Source organism: Vombatus ursinus, unplaced genomic scaffold, assembly GCF_900497805.2.
Source record: "Vombatus ursinus unplaced genomic scaffold, bare-nosed wombat genome assembly UNPS02014893.1, whole genome shotgun sequence".
In the NCBI taxonomy this organism is placed as follows: domain Eukaryota; kingdom Metazoa; phylum Chordata; class Mammalia; order Diprotodontia; family Vombatidae; genus Vombatus; species Vombatus ursinus.
Window position 1 is genome coordinate 2830512 of NW_020954671.1, and position 20510 is coordinate 2851021.

General features: G+C 35.9%; 1 protein-coding gene across 1 annotated transcript in view; it reads left to right on the forward strand.

The window, feature by feature from the left end:
- ACTR10 (actin related protein 10) overlaps positions 1-20510 on the forward strand; it is a 36419-nt gene that overhangs the window by 8126 nt on the left and 7783 nt on the right. Inside the window, exons 4-10 of the mRNA XM_027842923.1 lie at positions 981-1089; positions 4644-4751; positions 5749-5816; positions 6119-6198; positions 7052-7087; positions 9329-9408; positions 9495-9568. Of these exons, the coding sequence (XP_027698724.1) occupies positions 981-1089; positions 4644-4751; positions 5749-5816; positions 6119-6198; positions 7052-7087; positions 9329-9408; positions 9495-9568 (555 nt within the window). The remainder of the gene's footprint in view (positions 1-980; positions 1090-4643; positions 4752-5748; positions 5817-6118; positions 6199-7051; positions 7088-9328; positions 9409-9494; positions 9569-20510) is intronic.

Sequence of the window (20510 nt, forward strand, 5' to 3'; positions counted from 1 at the left end):
GTCATCAAAGCTATGCTTGGGTCCAACAATTCTGAAAAGCATTTTGGAATCATTCTTTAAAAAAGTGACTAAAATAACCATTCCTTTTAATCCAGAGATGTCACCAGTAGACATATGCCACAAGAAAGTCCATCACTGAAAAATTTTACACACACACACACACACACACACACACACACACAAACGCATGGCATGTCTATTAGTAAAATACTTGATATTTCTGCATGAGGAGGCAAAAATGTTCTTTCTGTGTCTGTCCATGCATGTGTGTGTGTGCGTGTGTGTAGAGTCATACACAGAACTCTACATATATGTATGTCTGTATGTGTATACACACACAATAAAATATTCATAGCAGCACTTTGCCTAGCAAAATATTGAAAGCAGAGTAGTGCCAATCATTTGGAGAATGGCAAAACAAAATGTCTTACATAAAGATAATGGAATATTATTGCATTGTAAGAAATTATGGATATAAAGAACTCAGAGAGGATTCAGAGGTGGCTGGGAAGATTTATGTGCTGGTGCAGAGCAAAATGAGCAGAATCAGTCAAAATAGACTTGATGACTTCAATAAGGTAAAGAGAAGGAAAATAAAATAGAATTGAACACTGATTAAAGATCAAACTTTACTCTGGAGAAGAGTTAAGAAAGTGGGCCTTTCTCCCTTCATGATAGAGTTGGGGGCTGTGGCTGTGCAAAATTGAAGTCCTTTGCCGCATAAAGGTACTGTTGTGGGGACTTGCCTTCCTTGCCTTAGCTCTTTTGCATGTTGCTTTTATTTACTATATATTAAAGCACACATGTAATCAAAAAGTTTTTTAAGGTGTTCTAAGTTTCTGTGTGACAACCCTGAGGGGCTCCTTTAGTTATAAACTGTCTTATAAATTAGTGAAATTTCATTTCTTAATACAGAAGAAAATCTTTAAATACTTTTTCTATGCATTTTTGTAATCTTGACAAAATTCATTATTTTTCAGACATCTCTTAGTGAATCCCAGAGACCGCCGAGTTGTGATTATTGAATCTGTACTGTGTCCTTCCCACTTCAGAGAAACACTCACCCGTGTTCTTTTCAAATATTTTGAGGTATCTACTTTTTAATTGAATACCTAGATTATTTTGAAGTAGAATTCTGAAAGCGGCACAATAGAGGATTTTGGTGAGTTTTTTCCACTACTTACAGTGTTGCACTGATTTTTTTTTTTAATGTATACATTGAACAGTGTATTCAGAAAATGAGATCTTTTCATAGGATAGGTGACAGAGATGAACTGAAGGTCCCTTCAGAAAACAATACTTATGTTGCTTTAAAAAAAATTACCATAGGATTCTTTCAGTCACCTCTTTAAGTTCAACACTATAAAATTTGGAATACTAACAGATTTTTTTGATTTAGCTAGTTTTTATTGTCCTACTTCAAAAATTCTTTCAAATTCAAAAGGAACATTTAGCCATTTGGAATTTTTTAGTGAGTTTCTTTCCAGCCTTTATGTCACCCACTGATGCTTTCTATTCTGACTCTCCTAACTATTTCTTACTTCAAGATTTCAGTGGGTATGGTTACTCCCTCTACTAGGGCAGTCCCCTCCTCAGTCTTCAGGAATTACTGTGGCTGAAAAAACTAATGACCACAAGTGTGGCTCCTTGTCTAGTGATGGACATGCATGTTTTGGTGGATTTTTTAAGCCCTCTATTAGGAAAGATTGAGCATTTGAACCCGATTTACCTTGAAGATCTTCATCTGCCAATTATTTTTAAATTTATTGGTTGGTAGGTAAAGTTCTTTTAGTTTGATATTCTAGAAGCAGTTTTAAGCTTTAATGTCATTTCAGAAATTATGTGGATATGTGGATAACTTGCCTAATAATCTTAATTGATTCTGTGAAAATATAATGCAGCAACATTACAGGGACTAGTTAGTTCCATAATGAATGCTAAATAACATTGCAGTAGGTTTCATGACTTTATGGTAGGGATTTGGTTATAATACATTAATGATTTTAGGACAAACTTATGCCTGATATATCTATTTTTGTAAAGCTTTAAACAAACCTAAGAAGGTAGGTGGCTTAGTAGATAGAGAACTGGACCTGGAGTCAAGAAGACCTGAGTTCAAATTCAGCTTCAAATACTGGGCAAGTGACTTGTGTGCCTCAGTTTCCCCATCTATAAAATGGGGATAATAATAGCACTTATCTCAGAGGGTTGTTGTGAGGATCAGATGACATATATACTTAGCATAGTGCCTGACACAGAGTAGGCATTAAATAAATACTTGTTCCCTTCCTTTCCCATTAAACAATGTTTACAAACCCAGTAAAACAGAATTAGAACCACCAGTGAAACCAGTTAACATTGATTATTAGATTAATTCCCTCAAAGTAAAAGTTTCTAGGTAGTTGAGAGGATATTTTTGCATTAGCAAGTCGAAATATCAAGTATTTATTATTAGAAGCACTTAAAAAAATCACCTGGCTATTCTACCAACTTTTTGCATTCAGAGAAATTTTTTGTTAAGATACAAAAAGCTATAAATCTTACCAGTTAATCAGATTAGCAAGCAGAAATCTAGTGCTACTTGAAATAACACAGTTAAAATTTCATGGGGTTGTCTTTCTTCAGAGCCTCTCTTGATAAGTTAACTTGGCACAATTTTGTTATCACTGCAGCATATTGTTCCTCAAGTAAAAGTAGAAAAAGGTATTCTAATTAAGGGTGGGCATTCTAAGAGATGGAAGTGAAGAAGAAGTTTATTCCAGGCATGAGGGACAACTTACGTAGAAACTCAGAGACAGGAGATAGTCTAGAACATAAAGAGGGTGAAGGAGAATAATATTAAATTACTAAATGTAGGTTTCTTGTTTAAAAAGTTGGTATTTCTCCAATTGATAAATGGTTAAAGGATATGAACAGGCAGTTTTTCATTGAAGAAATCAAAGCTACCTTTAGTTGATAAAAATGCTCTAAGTCATTATTGATTAGAGAAATGCAAATTAAAACACCTTTGACATGTCATCTCATACCTATCAAATTGGCTAAAATGATAGAAGAGGGAAATGACAAATGTTGAAGGGGATGTGGAAAAATTAGGACATTAATATGCTGTTGATGGTACTGTGAGCTGATCCAACTATTTTGGAGAACAATTTGGAATTATACCCAAAGAGTTATAAAACTGTGGATACTGATTGACCCAGCAATACCACTATTATTTCCCAGGGTGATCAGGGAAAAAGAAAAAAAATCTATACGTTCTAAAATATTTATAGCAGTTCTCTTTGTGGGTAGCAAAGAATTAGAAATTGAGGGATGCCCATCAATTGGGGAATGGCTAAACAAGTTGTGGTATATGATTGTGATGGAATACTACAGTGTTATAAGAAATGATGAGCTGGTTGATTTTAGAAAAATGTGGAAAGACTTGCATGAAATGATGAAAAGTGAAACGAACAGAAACAAGATATTATAATATACATTAGCAACAATGTCGTTCAAAGAGTAATTGTGAACAACCAAGTTATTTTGAGAATTATAAATACTCAAATCAACTATAAAGGACCTATGAAAGAAGATGCTGTCCACCTCTAGAGAAAGAACTGATAAGTGCTATGCATAGTATGGTTTTACATATACTTATTTTTTAATAAAAATTGGTATAACAGAAGTTCACAGTTTCTTATGTAATCCTCTTCCTTTTCTTTGTATTTTGAAATGTGTTTTTTGTTGTTGATTTTTAAAATTCACAATAAAAAGCAAAAAATTTTAAATATTAAATAATTTTGGTAAAGGCAAGTAGGAACTATATATTATGGAGGGTTTTTAATGTCCCTTCTCACATACATCTCCCTGCTTCTGCATTCCATCTCCCCTCCCAAAAATACAGAGAATAAACTAGAATGCTTTTTAATTATTACTCTTTAGGTAAGAACTTAGAGATCAGGAAAAGTTATTTTCCCTCTTTATAATAGCCCTTTTTTGAACACTCAATCCATATAAATGAATTAAGCAAGCATAAGACTTTATTATTATAAACATAATTTATAAGAATCATACTTCAGTTTTACTTTATTTTCAGTTCTGAATTTTCTCCCTCCCCTACCCATTGAGAAGGCAGGAAAAACAGCCCATTACAAAAATATATAGTCATACAAAACAAATTCCTTCATTAGCCATGTCCAAAAAAAAAGAAAAGAAAATTTGCTTTAATCCACATTCCCAGTTCCATTAGCTCACTATCTGGAGGTGAACAGCATGTTTCATCATAAGTACTTTGGAATTGTGGTTGATCATTGTATTGATCAAAGTTACTATGTCTTTCAGAGTTGATTATCTTTACAGTATTATTGTAATTGTATAAATTGTTCTCCTGGTTCTGCTCACTTCACTTTGTATCAATTCATACAACTCTTCCCAGATTCTTCAGAAACTATCATTTCTTACAGCACCGTAGCATTCCATCACATTCATATATCATCATTTGCTCAGCCATTCCTCAGTTGATAAGCATCCCCTCAGTTCCCAGTTCTTTGCCATTTGGTATAAATTACAGTAAAAAATAGTACATTATCAAATACATCATTTGATATGTAAAGAAACCTCCTCATATTGAAATTCGGTCTGGGTTTTTTGTTTTTCTTTAGGTTCCATCTGTATTGCTTGCTCCCAGTCATCTGATGTCTCTTCTTACACTTGGGATTAATTCTGCCATGGTATTAGACTGCGGATATAGGGAAAGTATGGTGTTACCTGTATCTTTTGTTGTCAGCCAACTCACAGACAGATTGACTGGGCAAAAATGCTGTTTGTTAATATGTTTTTATCTAATTGTAATTGTTTACTACAGCCGCTTCTCAGTTACCTTATGGATGTGTAATGATATGGGGAAATATAACAACATTGACTGCTGAGTTCATAGGATATTTAATTTACTAAAGAGGGATCTCCATTAGGAAAAGAGTACAGATATCTTTTGTTCATTGGATCCTGTAGGTCAAAGAATCATAGATTCTAAGCTGGAAGAGACATTAGAGATTATCTTATAATTCTTCTAGTTTAAAGGATGAAATTAACATATTTTAAGCTTTACAAACCCAAAAGGATATTTAAAGAAGATGAAGCATACATTTTCCTTAGGCTGGCAGCCTTTGGGCTTCTTAAGAAGAAAACAAGAGGAAGGACTTACTTCTTGGTATTGTTCATATATTTCACTGACATTGAATACCTGCTATGGAAAGACGGTATGCCTGGGGCAATTTGGGATGCAAAGAAGAAAAAGTTGGTCCTTGTGATCATGGAGCTTATAGCAGGGAAAACAAGCATCTAGTCTCAGTAGAAAGTAAAAATGCAATAAGAAAGGTATGAAGCGCTATCAGAGATCAAAAGAGGGATCCCAGCTAGGGAAGGATATGCCCCTTTTGAAAAAAAAAAATGGTAGACCTGTGGTTTCATCTGTGTAGGGGAATCCAACTGTGCCAGCTCCCTGTAACTTAGAATCATAAGCAGTGCACTAGGGCTCAGAGAATTTAAATGTCTTGACTGTGGTCATATAGATAGTGTGTGGCCAACATAGAACTTTAAATCAGATCTTCCTGACTTCATGATTGGCCCTCTGACAATGATATCATTGCTACCTCTCACAAGAATAATAAAAATTTTCAGCCAGATGTTGAGAATCCTGATGAAATATGTAGGCAAATCACATTTTATTTTTATCAGTGTCATAAGATTTCCTTGACTACTTTATAGATATATGAAGGAATACCAATTCTGAATTGTTGGGGAGCCCTCCCCCTAGGAGGAAAGGCCATTCACAAGTGAGTTTTCTGGGAAACTGTTGTGTGTTCTCTGATGACATAAAAACAGATGTGTAGCTGTTTGACATTAATCTATAGAAAGCTCACTAATACGGAAATTATTTTAACTGTTTAACTATTTAATCCCCCCCTTTCCAGTGCTCTTATCTTTATAAACAAGAGGATGTTCTAATAAAATGTATAACACATAAGGATAAAATATTTTTTAGATCTTTTGCTTCATCTTTTGTTCAAAAGATACTTCAAATTAAGTTTAGGATACAGTGTACTTGTATCACTAACTTTATTTTTAAAAACTTCAGGGAGTTGGAAACTCAGCTATTGGAGCAATGTACTGTTGACATAGGTGCAACTGAAGGACAGAGTCTCCCATCAGTAATGAGTAAGAAATGTTTAAATTAATCTAAGCATGTTGAAAATGTTTGTTTCTCATATGTATCTCTTTATTGTTATCACCAGTAAGGTAACGGCACTATTAATTCTGTAGACCTGAGATTATTCATTTGGGACCATGCACTTTTTTCCTAATATCTTGATAGCTATTTTTCAATGTAATTAGTTTTTCTTTGTAACCCTATATATTTTATTTTATTTTATGCATTTCTTTTTGTTTTTGGTGAGGCAGTTGGGGTTAAGTGACTTGCCCAGGTTCACATAGCTCTTAAATGTCAAGTGTCTAAGGCCAGATTTGAACTCAGGTCCTCCTGACTCCGAGGCCAGAGCTCTATCCACTGTACCACCCAGCTGCTCCTATTTTATGCATTTTTAAAACATTTTGAGAAGGGGGTCCTTCAGCTTTACCATACTACCAAAAAAATCCATGGCACAAAAAAAGGTTAAGAATCCCTGATATAGACTGATATGCAATTTCCTTAGTTCCAGATTGAAATATAAACTGGCTTCTCTGCAATGTAGTACAAATTGGCACTAGAAGTATTAAGAGTCTCTAATAATAATTTACCAAGTATAGCATCACAAGACAGTTTCATCAGATGTCTGCTGGGGCATTAGGGCTGATGACTGATGAATTTTAAAAAGTAGCAAGTACCTTTTATCATCATGCACAGTTTTATTACCAAAATAGTTATTTTTTTTCCACTTGGTTTATTTCTCTTTTTTTTTTTAACAACATTTGTAGTTATTTTATTTGTATAGAAATATTAATATATTTTATTTTTACCTATTGTAATTTTACTTATTATAATTCTTTATTCTAAACATAATTTCTCTCTTAGGCTCAATTCCAGAAGTTATTTTAGAAGACATTAAAGGTAATATTTTATACTTGTTTAAACTCTGATTTTTTTCATTCCCTCCTAAAATGTTAATTTTGTTTCAAGTTTCATAATACATGAATAAATAAATTTATGTGTGTGTAGTTTGCTAGGGAAAAGATTAATGTATACAGTATAATGTATACTACCTTTAAAAAAAAACATTTATTAAAACTCTAAATTAAGAAGAGTACTTTGCTTCTCATTGGTCTCTCAGATTCACCTCAATATTCCAGTCCATCCTGCATACATTGCCAAAATAAATTTCCTTAGATACAAATTTGACCATGTAATACCCATAACCAATAAACTTCAGTGTCTTCCCATTGCCTCTGAGATCAAATATAAATTCAGTTAGGGTTTTAAAGCCTGAAAACTGGCTCCACCCTTTTTTTCCAGCCTTACTGGACATTACTGTCTCTCCCACACTTTGCAAGTCAGCCAAATTAACCTTCTCTCTGTTCCTTATACAGAGCACTCCATCTTTTTTCACAATGCATTTGTACTGTCCATCTTCCATTTCGAGAATCATATGGCCATTTTAAAATATTTTCTTCTTCCTTTACAGATAGATTTGTAGGGGCCTGTGTCAGTAATTCATGGTATTTTACTGAGAGAATTCTACTATTATGCATTCTTTAGAGAACAAATATTTTTATAGGGATCAAGATATGAACTGGACTTGAAATGACAGTTTGTTTTTTAAAGCATTATATTAATGTTGTTTAGGACTTTGGTATTTTTTTTTCTTTGTTTTACATTTATTGACTTAGTATAATACCTTACATGAATTGTATACTGTCAATTTGATTGGCTCTCTATTCAAGAATTATGGGATTCAGCCCAAGTATGTAGATTCTTACTTTGCTGTTGCCAACATATTGAAAATTATTTTAACTTTCAGTTTTATTAATAGTGCGTTTTTATCAGAATGTTCCCAGTTTTTCTCTGTTTGCCATTAATTCGCCAAAAAATGTAAGCTGGTAAAATATTTTTTCTAAATAATTTATCTTTTGTGTACGACAATGCCTCATCATGTTGTAGAAGGGCCCTAGATTCTTGAAGACTGTGCCAGCAGATCTCAAGCTTTGTCATGTCCTATCAGGATGGCAAGGCTTCAAATAGAACCTAGCCAAAGATTGCCATCCAAATGCCAACGCGTTTTGGAAGAGGCCCATCACCTCAAAGTTGGCCACCAGGTGGCAGATTCACTCTGATTGCTACAGCTTATGAAATAAGACTACTATTGTATGGAGGACTTTTGATCTCCAACAGTCGAGAGAGTATTCGAGTTGATGCAATCACAGATATTTGGAAGTTTTATAGAAGACTAACATGAATGACCTAGGATATAATAAGACATATACTAAATGCATAGGTAATCATAGAATGAGGGAATTTTAGGGATAGTTGAGACCTTAATAGAAAATCTAATCCAAAATTTTCATTTTACAGGTGAGAAACATAAGATGATTTTAGAGTTAGAAGGGACCTCAAAGGCCATCTAGTTCATCCCCCTCATTTTACAGATGAAGAAACTGAGGCCCAGTAAGGTTAAACCCAAGGGCACATAGACAGTAAGCGTCAGAAGTCGGATTTGAACCCAGGTTCTGTGACTCCAGAGCCCATATTCTTCCCACTGTACCAAAATAGTGAAAACCCCAGAGGTTAAGTGACTTAACAAAAAAAATCACATAGCTAGTTAGTTGGTAGAGCTTTAACTCTATTTCTTGACTCCCAGCCATACCACATTACATACCTATGTTATTTCTTATAATATGACGGAGGTGGGGATCTTAGAGTTCATTTAGTCCAACTTCTTATTTTATGAAGGAAGAGACACAGGCCCAGTGAATCTAAATGACTTGCTCAGGTTCACACAGCTAGTAACAGAACTGGAACTCAGTTGTCTGCTCCAAATCTAGTGTCTTTCCAAAACACCCTGTTTTAAATTTTCAAAGTGCGTGATTGATCGCCAACTGTAATTAAAGCCTTTTTTTTTTTAAATCTGGGCCTTTCACTGATAGTACATTATCTGAAACTACCTTCAGGTTGTTGTTGGGAGAATAAAATGATAAATACAAAAGTACTGAAAACATAAGACAGTTAGGTAAATGTATCAGACATGTCTGTAGAGAGTTCAAGTAAATGATTTATTTGTTTTGTCTGTATTTGATTTATCTCAAAACACAAAGCTTATTCACCATTTTTACCATCAAACTGTTCTTTTCTGTTAAGTACGTACTTGTTTTGTGAGTGATCTACAGCGGGGGCTAAAAATGCAGGCAGCAAAGTTCAACATTGATGGCAGTGCTGAGGTGAGCTTGAATTACACATTAATCACTTGTTCAAAGATTCGAAGTCATGATATCTCACCTAACGCTTCTGTTGTTTATATTTTCAGCGACCTTCGCCACCCCCAGATGTAGACTACCCATTAGATGGAGAGAAGATTTTGCATGTAATTGGATCGATCAGGTTGGATGTTCTTTTCCTAAGCAGAAAAATGAATCAAGCTTAAATTAAATTTTTATTCGCATACTTTTTCATAAGAATTTGATTTATAAGTTTTTTTATAATAATTTAGCTTAACATCAGTCTTTTACCAACACTGTTTTAAGGGGGCAGCTAGGTGGTGCAGTGGATGGAGCATCAGTCCTGGATTCAGGAGGACCTGAGTTCAAATCCGGCCTCAGACACATAAAACTTACTAGCTGCGTGACCCTGGGCAAGTCACTTAACCCCATTGCCTAGCCAAAAACAAAACAAAACAAAAAAAAAAAAACACTGTTTTAAGAATCAGAATCTTATAGCAGGAAGCAACCTTGGTTGCATCTAGTCCAACTCGTTAATAATTTTAGAGAAAATAATTTTAAGTTGAGTGATGAGGTCAGAAGCCAGATTGGTAGTTTAGAAAAGAATGAGAGAAAAGGAACTAGAGATACCAAATATATATGGCTTTTTCAAGGAACTTGAATGAGAAAGGAAGAGAGATAAAAAATATAGTTAGAGATAATGGAATTTAGTGAGGGGTTTTTTTTTTAGTATAATGGAGACAGGAGAGTGTTAAACAGTTGATAGGAAGAAGTTGAAGACAAGGGAGAGAATGAGGATGAGAGTGCAAATAGTATTCTCAGAAAGACATTAGGGAATGAGCTCAAGGTTGTAAGTAAGTGTTGGCTTTGGCACGAAGAAGGGTTACCTCTTTATTACAAACTAGAATAAATGAGAAAATACTGAGGGATGACATCAGGAATTGTGAGATGAGGAAAGAGAAAGAAGGAGCTCTTTGTGAATGGCTTCAGTTTTTTGATGAAGTTGAAATGAGGACCTTAGCTGAGAGGGTGAGGGGATGGTGCTGGCTCTGGGAGGCTAAGGGAAAGAGGAAGAGGTTAGAACAGCTGTCATAGAGTGGAAAAGAGAGTCGATTGGGGGTGGGTGCGGGACCCAGAGTGAGGACCCAGTTGAGATTAGATGATATACATTTGTAGTGGACCCAGTTAGCACAGTTGCATAACTTGCACCAGCTCCATTCAGCAACACAAGAGACTCAGAGGAGGATGGATTGTGGGAATAACCCATGGTTGAGTTTACTCTTTATTATTCACTAAATTTATTTTCTAATAGTGGCATGCAAACTTTTAATATTTTAGATTTCAGTAATTCTGCAAGTGGCTACTTATCAGGTGCCTATATGTGCAAAGTTCTGTACTGAACACTGAAGACAAAAATGAAACAGTTCCCTGTGCCCAAGGACCTTATATTGTACTGAGGAACTGCATTGTATACAGTGATGAGTAAATCTAAATTAATTAGAAAAAGGAAAGAGCAATAAAAAATAGGGGTTTCAGTAAAAGCTTTCATCGGAAGCTATACCCAAGCTAAGTCTTTTGAAGTAAACCAGGGATTAGGACAGATAGAAGTGTAGAGAGATTGCATTCTAGGGAAGAGGAACAGTCTGGAATGAAGGTTTGGATTTGCAGTGCTCAATGCCCAGAACTGGTAGGCCATTTTGTCCAGAACAGTGGTTCTCAGAGGGTTGTTCATGGACCCCTTGGGGTCCCTAAGACCCTTAAACAAGATCCATGAAGTCAGAATTTTTCTTAGTAATACTAAGACGTCTTAATTTCTAATATAATAAATATGGATAGATATAAATAACCCTCATAACAAAAGCTCTTAAGAAGGTTCTCAATAATTTTTAAGAATGCAAAGGGATCCTTTACAAAAGGACCTAAAAGCTTGAGAATCACTGGTCTAAAACATAAAGAGAATATTATGAAATAAATCTGGAAAGATAAGTTAGAGATGGACTATAAAGGACTTTGAATGCCAAGCTAAGTAACTAGTTTATATTTTATCTCAGAGGTAATAGCCACTGAAAATTTTTGAGCTGGAAAGTAACAAGTCCTGACTTGTGCCTCAGGAAGATTGTTTTGTCAGCTGTGTGAAGAACAGGTAGAACGGAGTCAGGCTGGAAGCAGGGAGGCTGTTTATCACAGCAGTCTAGGTAAGAGGTGATGAGAGCCTGGATTAGGGTGGCAGTGGGGGTGGATGCCAGAGAAGCTCTAGAGGAAGAATCAGTAAGACTTAACAGCTGCTTGAACACGGGCAGTAAGAAAGTGAAGAGTTGAGGAAGGCTTCTAGGCTGGGTCCGGATGACCGAAAGGGTGGTGACGCTCCCTACATGGACAGGGAAGTTTGGAAGAGGGGTCGATTCATGGGGAAAGATAACGAATTCTACTTTAGACATGTTTAGTTTGAGGTGCCTACAAAACATCCAGGTGGTGATGTCCAAGAAGACAGTTCAGAGAGTTCAGGAGAGAGATGGAGCCTGGATGTATCCATTTGAGAGTCATCTGCATAGAACAGTCATTGGACAGTGGCAGTGGATCAGATCACCAGAGAGAGTGTAGAGGAAAGAGAGTGCTCAGGAGAGAGTCTCAGGGGGCCCCACACTTAGAGAACAGGAGATGAATAATAATACCGCAAAAGAAACTGTGAAGGAGATATTAGGAAAAGAAGGAGAAAATAGGGGGCGTGATCAATAATATGAAAAGCTGCAGAGAGGTCAAGTAGGTTGAGGATTGAGAAGAGGCTTTTGGGTCAGAAGTTAAAAAATTATTGGTAACCTTGGAGAAAGAATCAGTAGAGGAAGTGATGTGGAAAGGAGTTGAGAAGTAAATGGGAGTCAAGGAAATGAAGACAACAAGTATAAACTTTTTTTAGGATTTTGGCTTTGAAAAAATTTCTTGCACACCTGGGTAACTGGATGATAGTTTGAGGAGATGGCAAAGTTTTTGTTGTTTTTTTTTTTTTAAATGGTATGGGGAAACAGTTTATCTTCGTATAGCCAGTAGATGGATAGAGATGTAAGGTATGAGATATAGAATCTTTTTTTCCTTTAATCAGAAGATTTATTTTTATTTTCAAGAAGACTACCTGCAAAAAGATAGTTAATCTCTTCTGAATGTCTCACCAAATAAAACACACACAGACACACACACACTCACACACACACGCATTCCCTCTCCCTCTCCCTCGCTTTCTCTCTCTCTCTCTCTCTCTCTCTCTCTCTCTCTCTCTCTCTCTCTCTCTCTCTCTCCCCCCCCACCCTCTCACCCTCTTTTCCCTAAGAGGCAGCATGGAGCTGTAATCAGAAGAAGGAATGCCTAGGTTCAGGTCCCACCTTTGACACATACTGACTGTATGACTCTGGGTGAATGTTTTAATGTCTTAGTTTCCAGGCAACTCTCTAAGATTTTAAAATGCAAAAGAGTTACTAAAAAGCATTGGTAGAAGGAATTTCTTCTCCAAAAATTCCCTATCCCAAGAAAATCACAGCTCCCAACAAAAATTTAAAACCCCAGAACACCATTTCCTATACATAAGGTTTCTAGGAAGAAAAAATTTTAGATGAAAACCTGACAAAATTTTTGAGTTAAGAGAATGCATTGTTCTCTGGTCACTACTTGTATGTCAAAAATAATCAGCGCTCTACAAACATTTTAAATATAAGGCATTCCGTTGAAACGATGTTCTTTACTAACAGTACTCAGTGGCTACTAAACTAAAAACTGCAACCACACTGGAATGTTAAAAATGAATTTGTATAGTTCTTTAAAATGTATCAGTATATACATACATAGCCTAAATTAGACTGTCAAAGATATTTCAGACTTTCAATGCAACATTTTTTCCAGCATTCAAAAGGGTCATTTCTCCCATAAAATGTTTCTTCAAATAAAAAAAAATCAAATCCTGTAATATACTAATAATCTTGTCACAGATTGATATGAATGATATGAATGAAGAATAATGTACAGTAGAGGGCTAGATTTGATTGAAAGATGACACACTACCCCCAAGATATACCTCACATAGAGGTTGTACTTGGCTTCCAAGCCTAGTATCTGAGGTCGTAGTCCTGGATCAGATCCCATCTGCTAGAGACCTGGTGTAGGGCCACAGTACTAACAGAGGACTTAGCCATTGTTGTTTTTTGAGATTGGTGACACTGTAGAATAGATACTTCCTATGCCTGTAGCCATAGGATCTGTGGTGAAAGTATAAGCTTGGGCACTGGTCTTCTACCAATTGAGTGATGGAACCAACTAATTATAATTTTAAAAGTATAATATTTGTTTCTAAACACAATCTTGTTAATAGTCAACTTTATTCTTCTCTCCCCTGTCCATTTTGCCTCTTTAATCTCACATGTAGTTTATACACTTATATACACAGTTATACATTCTCTGTTGATTGAGTATTCAGATACAGAATAAGAAAACACGCTTTAAAAATTAACTGGGCGTTTCCATCCAAGCCACTCTAGTGCCTTCCCTACTGCCTGAAGCCATAAGAAATGTGTTATAAGAAATATGGGAATAATTTATTAAATGTTACAGAGTGAAGAAAACTGAACCAAAGCAAAATCCAGAAAATACAGAGAGAAGTAGGAATTTGAAAAGAGACAAAAGGATAGTTGTAAAGTATTTTACAGTAACTATCTTTTTAAAGTTACATATACATTTTTAAAAGCAAACTGTAAATAATAGAAGTTTGTAGTTTCATGTATGCTTTTTTTTTTGTTAATGATTTAGGATAAATTTTTTTCATTTAACCGAGATTCACTTTTTTGCTAGTGAATAGTCAAACTGAGACCTGTTAAAGACCTTAGCTTGAAAAGGCCAAGGATCTCTACTGCATCTTGGGCCATCTCCAGTTGTCCTGATCCATATCTGGCCACTGGACCCAGATGGCTCTGGAGGAAAAAGTGAGGCTGGTGACTTTGCACAGCCCTCCCTCACGTAAATCTAGTTCACTTGCATGTCATGCATCACCTCCCTGAAGTCATAGACCTCTTCAAGAATGAAGGACGAACAGCAACGGCAGTGAATAGTATAGAAAATTACATTATGAGTTAGGGAAACCAACCTGTTAACACTTTCTGTCCAGTTAATTTACAAATGATTGCTAATATCTCCTCCAACCAATGGTCCAACATTACATTTGAGATATTTCCAGACAGCAGAGCTTTTAAAATTCTTATATTAAAAGACAGAATTTACCCTCACATTATAAGCTTAACAGTATTAGGTAATCTCCCTAGTTGGGGAATGGTTATGTTCTTTTTAATTTTATTTTTGATTTATGGAATAAAACAAACATTTCCATTAACATAGGACAATAAAAGAGATGATTGCATCTGAAACCGTAAGTCTACTATGCATAATTTGCTATTCCTTTCAAATATACAGCAAAATTATCTTATGTCTTTTTTTTTTTAATCCTTCCCTTCCCCACACCCTAGAGATGGCTACCATTAGATACAAATAGGTATTATTCTATACAGCTATTCATCAGTTCTTTCTGTAGATTCACGTTGTATCTATCTTCATACGTCCTTTGTAGTTAATTTGGGTATTTATAGTAGTCAGAATAACTTATTCACTCAGAATTATTCTGAAAATAGTATTGCTGTTACTGTGTACAATGTTCTCTTGGTTCTGCTCATTTTACTCTTCATTATTTCATTCAAGTCTTACTATGTTTATCTAAAATCATTGAGTTTATCATTTCTTGTAGCACATTATAGTATTCCATCACAACCATATACTACAACTTGTTCAGCCATCCCTCAATTGATGGGCATCCCTGCAATTTCCAGTTCTTTGCCACCACAAAGAAAGCTGCTGTAAACATTTTAGAACATACAGGTTCTTTTCCTTTATCTCTAATTATCTTTGGAAATAGACCAAGTAGTGGCATTGCTGGGTCAAAGAACATACGTAGTTTAATAATTCGTTGGGCATAATTCCAGATTGCTCTCCAAAATGTTTGGATTAGTTCACAATTTCCACCAACAATGAATTAGTGTCCCAATTTTTCCACATCCCCTCCAACATTTGTCACTTTCCTCTTCTATCATGTTAGCCAGTCTGGTAGGTGTAAAATAATATATCAAGGTTGTTAATTTGCATTTCTCTAATCAATAATGATTTAGAGCATTTTTTCTGTGACTGTAAACTATTTTGATTTCTTCTTTAGAAAATTGCCTGTTCATATGCTTTGGCCATTTATCAATTGGGGAATGACTCATATTCTTGGAGATTTGACAAAGTTCTATACTTAATCTTAGATATGAGACCTTTATCTGATAAACTATCTATAAAAATTTTTTCCCAATTTTCTGCTTTCCTTCTGATCTTGGCTACATATGTTTTATTTGTAGAAAAACTTTTCAATTTAATGTAATCAAAATGATCCATTTTACACTTAACTTCACTTTCTGTCTCTTGTTTATTCATAAATTGTTTGCCTATACATAAGTCTAATAAGTAATGGTTGCATTCTAAAAGTTGTTTGGAACTCAGAATAGACTTTCCCCATAAACTGATATAAATGGTGGTTAAGTTTCATGCTTAGTCCCAGAAACCTACAATGTACCTGAAGTATAGCACTTGAAGTTTGTTTCCCTGTTCCGTAGACCCCTAGTGTTCCATGAGAGAATTTTGCCATTAACAGAGTAAGACCTAACCCTGCCAAAGATTCTAAATCGGTAATACCTTTCCTTTTGACCTTATACTATACTTATCTCATTATTATATTATATTGGAAACTGATTGAATGTAAGCCTTCCTTAGATGAGCTCTGCTATGCCCTAAAGACAAGCGTTCCTTCCCTGTTCTTCGGGACAGTGGTTGATATCTTACTGTTTTGCTTTTTTTAAGCTTTATTGATGTGTTTTTACGTTATAAACATTTACACATTACCTCAACTCCATGAGAAGTCTCTTGTAACAAAGTGAAACATATAATGCAGTGACCTCATCTGAAAGAGCATGCAACATTCCCATCTGTGATGCCTTCCACCCTAAACCCTTCCCATACCCTTTTCTCTCCTTGATAGCCCACATCTTATTGGGGGGAAAAAGAAAAAAACAAATTCCTTATAACAAATACACAGTCACACAAAACAAATTCCCTCAGTAACTATATGCAAAAGTATAAATGACTCAGTTTATACCCTATATCCATCACCTTTCTGTCATGGATAGCATGTTTCATCATCAGTCTTCTGGAATCATGAATGGTCATTGTGTTGATCATAATTCTTATAGCTTTCAAAATTGTTGATTTACAGTAGTTATTATTGTATAAATTGTTCTCCTGGTTCTGCTCATTTTATTCTTCATCAGTTTATACTGGTCTTCAAAATTGTTCATTTTTATAATATTGCTGTTACAGTATAAATTGTTCTAACCTGCTTACTTTACTCTGAGCTGTTTTATAAAAGTCTATATCTTTTTTAAATCATCTCTTTCCTCATTTCTCATAGCATAACAGTATTCTGTCATTAGTAAAAGAGTTGTAACATATATATGAATATGACTTTTTACTATTTGGACAGTATATCTGAAGGTACTTACAAGCCTTTTCACTCTGTTCCTCCACCGCTGTCACTGTGTTCCCATCCTAAGGTGAGAAGGAAATTGAGTTCCTCACTAGACAAGACGTGACTTTCAGGGAGTTAGTGGGACAGGGAGGAAGCGTACTCAGCTCACCCTTATCACAGTGGTCTCTTGACCAGCATTTATGACTTCTCTGAGAATATTTTAAGCCCATGGAAAAATTAGTTTGGAAACACCATTCTAGAACTTACCTACCATTCATTAGGCATATTTAGTATGATTGTTACTGCCTAGCCAGCCAAATAGTACGTTTCCATGAGAAAACATGTTGCTTTCCACCTTGAGATAGGCGGAATTCATTTTCCTTTACCCTGGCAGTGGGATTAGAGAGTGACACTGTAACAGTATTTTTTAATTGGAGGGAACCTCAGACCTCAACAAGTCCACCTAATAGCTGGAAAGGAATCCTCACAATGTACCTGATAAATGGGCACCTATCCTCTGCTTGAAAACCTCCAATGGGAAAGGTCACATTGCTTCCTCAGGCAATTCCTGAGGTAGTGGAGGTCACTGCATTATATGTTTCACTTTGTTTCACTCCTCATGGAGTTGGGGTAATCTGTAAATGTAAAAACATCAATAAAACTTAAAAACCAAAGCAACCCATAGTTCTTATCATTAGAAAGTTGTTCCTGATATTGGAGCCCAAATTTGCCTCTCTGCATCCACTATTTGCCCTAGTTCAGCCCACTGGGCCAAATAGAACAAGTTTAATCCCTTTTCCACAGAACAACCCTTATCTGCAGACAGCTGCCATATCCAATCTGAATCTTCTCTTCTCCAGGATAACCATCTCTCCAGACTAATTACAACCCCTTCTATTTGACAATTAAAGCCCCTGACAACTTGGCTGCAGTCTACCTTTCCCCCTCATTATATACTTCATTTCCCTGCACACACTTTCTCAGCCAGTCTGGCTGTTACTCATCCGTCTCTTCATTGCTCGTTCACTTGTTTCAATGCCTTTACACAGGTTATCCCCCTTGCCTGCAGTTTCCTTCCTTCACACCTCCAATATTTAGAAACTCTAGTTTCCTTCAAAGTTCAGCCCACACACCACCTTTTATATGAAACCTTTCCTGAACTTCCCAGCTATACATGCCTCCCCCCAAAAAAAGAAAATCAAAATTAACTCATATTTATACATTTTGGATATTTTATTTCTGCTTACATATGTTTGTGTTACCTCTACCAATAGAACCTAAGCTCTTTGAGGGCTGGAACTGTTTCATTTCTATCTTTGAATTCCTAGTGCCTAGCAGAGTGCTCAGCACACAAATGTTTAATAAATGCTTGTTGGTTGATTGTTCTTTATATAGCATATATAGCTCGTGGCCCTTCATCAGATTGCTTGTCCCATGTATACTCCAGCTCATCAATGTCCTTCCCAAATTGTGGTATCCAGAGCTCAAAACAGTGCTCCAGACGTAGTCTAAACAGAGAAGATTGTATAAGTTCTGTCACTTCCTTAGTTCTATAAGCTCTGCCCTCTCAATGCAGCCCAGGGCCAAGTTAACTTCTTTGGCCGCCATATCTCACTGTTGACTTACATTGCTTACTTTACTGATCTTTCTCAGACAATCATGCCTCCTCCATCTTGTAGTTGTAAAGTCAGTTTTTGAACCCAGCTGTTAAATTTTCCATTTATAATCTCTGTTAAATCTCATCTTATTAGATTCAACTTAGTGCTCCACCCTGTCAAGATTTTTTTAGATTCTATCTTCCAGCGTGTTAGCTATTCCTATGTGTCATCTGCAGATTTGATAAGTTTGCCATTTATGCCTTTTTCCAAGTCATTGATAAAAATTTCAAAACAACACAGGGCCAAGCACATATCCCTGGAAGCACTACACTAGAAGTCTCCTGTCCAGTTGACAGTTAGTCTTTAAATATGGCCATTTAACCAATTCTGAATCCATTTCACTATACTGTATTTTTGCCCTTTTTGCTAGGTGGTGAAATCAGGTTAAAGGACAAGAGCACCAAGAAAAGGGATGTTGTTTGAAATGTAGAGTTGAGTGGGAATAGTGTCAGATTAAACCCCTTTTCAGGGTTGAAGGCAATGACAGTGGAGGTGAGGAGAAGCCTAGTCCACCTGGGCAGGCTCTGGAACATAAAAAGAACACAAGGGCAAGTTAAGAACATGTCATACTGATCAGGGGCCAAGAATGTAAGTTCCTTACAGAGTTGGGCTATTTTGCTTTTGGTTTTGTAACTATGCCTAGTGTTTGATAAATGTTTGTTGAATTGAATTGAAGGAAACCGCTAGCAGCATCTGGGGAAAATAAGGGAAATTATGATTACTGCAACTAACACCTGCTGAAAGAGCTTCTTGTTTTGAACAAGAACTGTCTATATTGGGAATGTAGATTCTTACCATCAAGAGTTGTCATGTTCTGGACAACATAGTTTGACACATGGCATTTTCAAATCCAATGCCCATAGCTCAGATTTTAGAATTTATCTAATAGTATGTGTGTGTGTATATTTACTTAGTAACTGTTAAACACTACTGAGAAAATTCCATCCTTTCGATCGTATTTGCCCATATTACTGTTCATTGAAGATGGGAAAGGCCAGAGTACTGTTGAGCTACATTTCCACAATTCCACTTCTGCTAAAGAGATATTTCTAAGGTCTTCCATTTCGTGCATTAAGCCTCGCAGTCTCTACCTATTGGAATGAAAAGAATCCAAGTAATATAAACAACTTGGGAGAAAATCGCATCCTTTCGTTCCTATGGAAGCCATAATATTTTTCACTTACAATTCCCCTTTTCCACTTCTACTAAAGAGACATCTCTTAGTTCGATGAGCAAATCTATAAAGCTTCATAATCTCTACATATTAGAATTAAAATAGTCTAGTAATTGTTAAACACTACTGAGAAAATTCCATCCTTTCGATCATGTTTGCCTCTCTTAGTCAGAGAAGACTGAAGGAGAACATGACAGGCTTCACCCATAAATTTGTCTTCTAACATGGGAAAGACTGGTATGCTGAGGAGGGATCCAGATTGTTCTGCTTGGTCCTTAAAGGCAGAACCAGAAGTAGTGGATGAAAGGTGCAAAGGGGATGATTTGGGTTCATTGTCAAGGGAAAACCTTCTTAACAATTAGAATTCTTCCAAGTTGGGCTGGGCTGCCTTGGGAGGTGGTGAGCTCCCCATCACTGGAGGTCTTCCAGCAAAGGCTGGATGATATGAAGGCCTTGGAGGATTACCTGAGGTAAATATAGTTATGCTCAGATATATGTATGCATATATGTGCATATGTATAATATATTTGAGGCAACTAGGTTCTGTTGTGAAACTTGAAGTCATCAAGACCTGACAAATCTTGTTAGCAGTGGCTCTGAACAAATCACTTGACCTGTCTGCCTCTACCTGCCTCATTTTTCTCATCTGTAAAATGAGATTAATAATAGTATTTACTCTGTCCACATGGTT